This window comes from Cyphomyrmex costatus, unplaced genomic scaffold, assembly GCF_001594065.2.
Source record: "Cyphomyrmex costatus isolate MS0001 unplaced genomic scaffold, Ccosl1.0 scaffold85, whole genome shotgun sequence".
Classification (NCBI taxonomy): Eukaryota; Metazoa; Arthropoda; class Insecta; order Hymenoptera; family Formicidae; genus Cyphomyrmex; species Cyphomyrmex costatus.
Window position 1 is genome coordinate 555632 of NW_017280430.1, and position 7150 is coordinate 562781.

General features: G+C 35.6%; 1 protein-coding gene across 1 annotated transcript in view; it reads left to right on the top strand.

Annotated features, from left to right (window-relative positions):
* Cad87A (cadherin 87A) overlaps positions 1-7150 on the top strand; it is a 243425-nt gene that overhangs the window by 222740 nt on the left and 13535 nt on the right. The window contains exon 7 of the mRNA XM_018549672.1: positions 3017-3151. Within this exon, the coding sequence (XP_018405174.1) occupies positions 3017-3151 (135 nt within the window). The remainder of the gene's footprint in view (positions 1-3016; positions 3152-7150) is intronic.

Consider the following 7150-nt stretch of genomic DNA (forward strand, 5'->3'; position numbering starts at 1 on the left):
CCCCCCCCCCCTCCCCCTTTAACACGTTTGAGATCTCATTACGTTCGTCACGTTGTTCTGACGAGTTGTGATCTATGTCTACTCGATTTTTATTCTCCTCTCCCTCCTCTCTCTCTCTCTCCTCCTCCCCCCCCTCTCCCCCCCTCTCTCCCCCTCTCCCCCTCTCCCTCTCCCTCTCCCTCTCTCTCTCTCTCTCTCTCTCAGAAAGAATTTTTAATAATGAAACAAAAAATATTCTTAACGTACTTCATCTTTTTATCAATCTTATACAATATAAACATGAAACATTAAATAAATATTTTCCATTGTTATCCTACGAATTAAATAAGATTGACTTATGGTCTTGAAATGGAAGTAACACTTATAAATTTAAGTTTATACGTTCTTACGTTTCGATTAAATCTTTACCCAAGAGCTTTGCGGTTTATTGCCGTGTCGTGATCCATTGTTAAAGGATTGCATTACCAATGGATCACGACACGGCGATAACCCGCAAACCCTTTGGTACCTCTGAAGAAAACTCCAGTGAAAGTATCAAAAGTAAATCTTTATCCAATATTATAACGCATAGTGCTAGCGTTAATAAAATATTTGGCGCGATGTGCTTGATCATTTTTATTCCGGATTTAAGATGTTTTCATTTAAAAATAACATATTCTCCTTTCAATAAATATGATTGTCTCTAAATCGATTCTATTCTATGATAAATCGAAGAATAATAATGTTGAATTCGGAATTTTTTTTTATGAGTATAAGAATAAAGAGTTAAGCAGAAGATACGTTGTTTTTAAAATAAAGCTGCGTTACATTTAATCTGTCGATTCGAAACGGAGAAGAAATATCGTCAACAATCTATCTTGCACAGATATCCGAAAATGTAACCTTTTTTTATAAATTTTTATTTAGTACAAACTTAATTCGGATAAAGCGCCCGATAGGTACGCCTTGTAATAAGATTTTGTTTTATCACACCTCGCGCACACAAGTCTATAAAATTTAAGTCACGTACGTGGATCGTATTTACGGAAAGTTGTAACATGTTACCGTGGAAAATTGCTGCTGAAAACCGCTTTCTGCTTAGGCTCCTATCGATATAACGTGCAATCGGTAATGCGATACGCGTCGTTTATTTTACAAAAGTGGCACGAAGAAACACCCCGAAAATTCGGTCGACGGGAAAAACAGCGCAACGTATCGCTTTCGCATAGGCGTTTTTTTTTTCGCGAGGAGAAAAAAGAGAGATCCAATTCGTATATCATCTCACCCGTTAAAATTATCTGCCTGCAGCCTCCTGGTTTCATTCCCTTTCTCTCTTCGCACCGGCCCTCTATCTTGCATCCCTTCCTCCCAGGAAAGACGCGCGCGGCGGAATATTAGTACGTATATAACGCACCACCCCCTATGTCATATCCGCTCGATAAATTCCCGGTCGGAGCCGTTAGGCGCGACCAATAAAACCGTAAAACCTTTTAACTAATGGCCTGGCTTTACGGCGACAAACTTTAATGCCTCCCCCGTTTTTCGTTATATGCGTACATCGCGACGCCGCTGGCCGAATGGTGCGATTGCGTTCAGTCATTAAGCGTAACTAATGTTTACAGTGTTCAGGATACCAGCGCGCGAATCATCCGCGAAACCAGAATCGACGACAAAATTTTCCATTAACGATCCCGAGCACCGATAGTTGACTGAACCGCTCGGAGTAAATACGAGATTTGCCTAAAATTTATTGTGAATTAGGGACTCGCTTATTTACATTATTATTTCTGATCTGATTTTGTTTGATATTTACTTTTAATATCTATCGGACATTTTTCTCTCTTGATACACACGGATGATAATGGATTTTTATTTTTTAATCTTTTGGTAATGATTTTTGGATTCGGATATTAATATTTTTTATTTATTTTAAAGAGCTCTACACACATGAAGATTGTACCAACAATTTCCAAGTTTTCCACGTGATTTAACAAATGTGATTTTATAATCTTGTAACTGTTCTATGCCAGCGTTTTTCAACCTTTGTCATATTAAATAATGAGGTTTTTTTATTTTTCGAGGTACATCATTAGATTCACACGCTTCAGCGCTCAGCGCTGACCTTTTATCATTCACACAGAGATGAAAAGTAAAAAATTTTTTTAAAAAAGATCATAAAATTTTTATTTTTTAAAAATGACTGGCGTTACACATTGATTACTCTGTCAATTAGCCACTGCCGTATAACACCTTGGACTTTTTTAATTTCTTGCATCATTGCGGAAACAAGATGACTTTTAACCTTTGGTACTTAATTTTTAATTTGTGACAAGATGACTCACATTTATTTTGTATATTTTATACAACTATAGTTCACAATTTATATATGCGTTACTAGTTTTATATATATTTTTTTCATTGAAAAGGATCGAAAACGGTGGTTAAAACTGTCTGCAGATATTAATTTAGGTGAATAAATGAAATTTAATTGCGCATCAATAACCGCGCAGATTCTTATTGGCTTTTTCATACTCTTTTGATTTTATTTTCATTTTAAAATCACTTCTATAAGTGATTTTATGGAAGCAGTATCGTTTTGATTAAAATCAGAATAAATAACACGGTATAATTTAAGTAATTTTTCAAACTTTTTAAGACATTTTTTTACTTCGTGTCTCACTCGTTTTTTACTTACATACTTAAACATTTTCTCTTCTTTTTACTTTCTCTAAAATTTTTACAGCACACTTGGACACCCTTTGCGGCATACCAGTGTACATACCGGTTAAAAAAGCTCTGTTTTACAAATTTAATGAAACGTTCGTGTAGAGCGTTCCACAAGAGATCCAACGAAATGACAAGACATCCCAACTTTAAATGAATGTCCAATGTGATGATAAATCGATTAATTAACGCTAAAGACTCGGTAATACTCGCCGAAGTATCCTAGTTCCGCACGTCATTAAAATCATGAATACGATCAACTATACTTATCACGACTACTCATCCTCACGACGACGTCCAACTTTTGTTACAGTTTCTGGATGCCTGTGAGAAGTTCGGCATCGTTAACGTCGAGAGAAGCCAGAACACGTATGTGGGCGCCCTGGTGCTACGGCAACCTCTCGACTATCGAGAGAGGCCTTTCTATCAGCTGCTGCTGCAAGCAAGCGTGAGTATTTATCTCTGCCTCCCTCTCTCTCTCCCTCAATCTGTGGATTGATTCTAATTATGCGCACCACGAAGGAAAGCCAAATGCCGGCCTGTTTCTCGCAAACGCATCGGATAAACCCGTCCGAGATATCACAGCCGTATGAAGGGTGTTTGAGACCCTAGTGCAAAGCAAAGATAGGGCCCTACTTGTTCATAAACGTTGTATTTAAACAATTTTGTGAAATTCGGAAAATATAACAAAACTAAAATTATTAAAAAATAATAAATTAAAATTATAGCGGATCACGAACCATCAATTACGTACCTCTGTTATATAAAGTTAAATATACATATAAAAATCAGATTAGATAAAAAATTGTATTACTGATTTATATATATATATATATATAGATAATTTCACATTAAATTTTATATATATACATATATACATATAAAAGATTTTATTAAATTCAAATTATTTTTTACTTTTTTATGGAGTATAAATGAAATGTAAATGAATATCATTTGCATGTTCAAATTAAATTAAATTAAATTAAATAGATATTAATTTAAATAGAAATAATAAATATAAAATAAATCAAGAAGTAAAAGATTTGTTAAAACAATTAAAAACTTCATTGATTCAGTAATGCATGGACAGCCAATTTTCTATATTGAAACAGGAAAGTACTGAATAAAATTACCGATTATAAGTAATTATAGATGTTGTAATAACACAGCACAAATTTGTTAATACAACAAAGATAATTTTCTATTGTTACGTTCGCAATTTTCATGGTAGCAAAGACTTTGCTGAATCAACATACTGATGAAGTCCTTACAAATATAATTTTTTTAATGAATCATAAAATCTTCATAGATTTTAAAATCGCTATAGCTTTGCTGAACCACTCAATCTATTTTTTCCGTGATATATTATATTTAAGTAATGTTAATATAGACAAGGTAAGCAACAAATACACGACGGATTGCAAGGGTTACGATAAGATTTAATCGCAAAGTTTTGTACAGACAATATGCACATGGACACTCAGAGCAAGAAGGACAAATAAGAAGAGAAATTACGATCGTACATGAGGGCCATGTTTTTTCGAGTAGTAGTTGAAACGAATTAAATCGATAATACATGGAAGATTAAATATTAAATGTTTTAACAATTAAGAACAAAGTAAACTTTCGGTTTGTCCTTTTAAATCATTGCAGCAGATAAAACTTCGGGGTTCCTTAGCACTTGGGGGGGGCTGGTGCTGATGCATGTTGTGCACCGCCTTTTATACGGTCCTGCAGAATGTGCAACCGTAACATCGAGATTACGGGCGAATTCGGGATACGAGCGAATTTGCGAACTAACGAGGATGCGAGAATGACGTACCGGACGTGCGTTGGGCGGACTTGCGTGTATCTGTTGTCGGCCAGTTTGGCTTGAACACCAACCATCCCCGTTCAGAAGCGAACGAGCGATTTTCGTGGCAGCGTTAATTAACGGTTGAACGTTTCTCGATAATTACGTCTATGACGACGTTTAAACAACATTTCTGTATCTCCAGCTCTGCTCGCGCTTGCAGTAGTCCCACTTTGACAAATTGTATCCGTTACATATTAAACGTATCTCTCTTTTAATCTGAATTTCTTTTTTCCGTATATTTATGCAGCTAGAGCTGTAAAGCTCGTTTGAGTCCGGTTGGATCGAAGTGCTTTCTTCCACGGAGAAAGGCTCCGTATTATTTAAAATGAACTCTGCGAGCTCCCGGCGAGCGTGAAGAACACTATCGAATTTACGTGACTTCAAAGGGTTTACAGATAAAAGGCAGACGGTGGCGGACCTGCTGCCCGGAAATCGGAAACTCCAGTTACCTCGGTTACCCTTTGATTCCCATCGACGTCGTTCGCAGATACGTTAAAATACACCGTAAACATACGAAGAGAAAGTCTAATCTCGCCGACTCCCTGTACCGACTAAAAAAGAGCGATTTTGTGCGCGAAAACGCACCCCGCGCCGCAAAGCGGCAAACATTAGAGTTCATTTAGATTTTACATTGCGAACGTGCTCGTATGATCGATGCAGTTTTCCCACCCGTGCATCGATTCTGCGGTATTTTCCTTTCGCCGCAATATCTGAGAAATATAACGCGAAATTGAAGAAAAACAGTAAATATTTGCCCGCCGTACGAAAGCGCACGAGCAATGTAATGGCACGTTTTCTCATCGCACATTTAGCGTTAAATACGAGCCTCGTCTCTCGTCGACGCGTTGCACCGCAATCTTTGCATCAGACACGTTGGGGAAATAAAAAAAAGAAAAAAAAATGTGTGAATCGCCCGCGACTGTAATGAGGAGTTTTCTGTTATATTTTTTATTTGAATTTAATATTCTTGTGCAACACTTATCGAACGTTTCTTGTAATTACGATTATCATCTTTCAATCAGTATTCTTCAGGAGATCGCGGCTCTTTTCCTGGAGATCCTGTTATCAGTCGAAGATATGACTATACTGAGAGGAAAAAATGGTTGCAATTATTATAATTTGTAGTTATTTTCTGGAACTGCTATTTATAACTGTTTTAACCATACAAATATAGTCAATTATGCTATTACTAACAGTCACATAGACACTGTTTGAAAATTTTTATTTTTGAGTATATTTTTTTTATTACCACCACATAAATAATAAATAAATTTAGAAAAAATACTTATATTCACTATAATTGCGATTGCATTTATTGAATAAAAATGTTTATTTTATTTTTTTTTATATTATATTTTTTTACCATATTAATATTAAAATTGTCATAATTTTTAGTACAATTTTTTCAGTTTGAGAAAACTATCATAAATAGTCGTTATTACCAATATTATAACCATAATAAAAATAGATATTTTGATTATAATTATTTTGCCATGAAATTATAGTCATGAATATTAAACTTTTCTCTCAGTATATTTTCAAAATTGCTGAAATTGAAACTTTCAGATTGGAAAGTTTTCTAGCTTCCTAACGAAAACCAGAGGAATGCAACGCGCGCGCGCACATTGAAAAAAAAAACTAAAAAAATAAGGTAAAATTTTGAGCGATTAAACGGCGATTTTTTTCTATGTGCCGGTGATTTGATAAAAAAGACGAAGTCTCTCTAGCTAAAACCCGGAGTGGCAACCGTGTGCCTGTAATCCAAACGAGAAGTATTATATTACGATCTTGGAGAACAGATTCTCCCGGTCATTCAACCCTGAAGATAAATGGCAGTCTGGAATTAAAAACTGGTCGAATCAAAAATCACCAAAATGTTCTTACAGCTAAATCGCGCGCGGACGTTGTCAGATTTTTCTCTCAATAATTGGAGATTCTCGAGGGGCGTGGAGGATTAATTAATCAACGTCGTGCGCGCTTTAACGCGGAACGTCATCCTCGCGCGTTCACGTGTGCGAGATAAAGAGATAATTGCGGTTAGTTGCGACACTTGGTGTGCTTGCGAACGGTGAAAAGCGAACGAGCTCTTTCTGTGTGAGAGCGGCGGAGATTGATTTTAATTACGCGTTCTCTCCGGAAGCGAACGAAGTGCCGTCCGTTTTACTATGCAAGAAGACTGTCTCGTTCGCGATAGTGCGCATAATTACAGCGGCGAAACGAACGGACGCGTAAATTACAACTGTAGCGACTGTGCGAAATAAACCGTCGCGATAAAAGTCTAGGTAAAAATTTTATACCTTTTTATTTCGTAGGATTTACTTTTTCCTCGTTAGAACGTGCGTAAATATTAATCACTAATACAAGTAATTGTGCAAGCCGACGATCTTATTGCCTTTAAACGTTTCCGTCTCGGAATGAATGGCTTGTGTCCTATTAATTTTTATTACTTTGACAAATATATAAAAATTATTAAATAATTTTACATTTACTTTAAGAACATCTTTAGAAAGTATTTATAAAGTTGTATATTCAAAAAAATTGTATATAATAATTGTATACATATATATATATATATATATATATATATATATA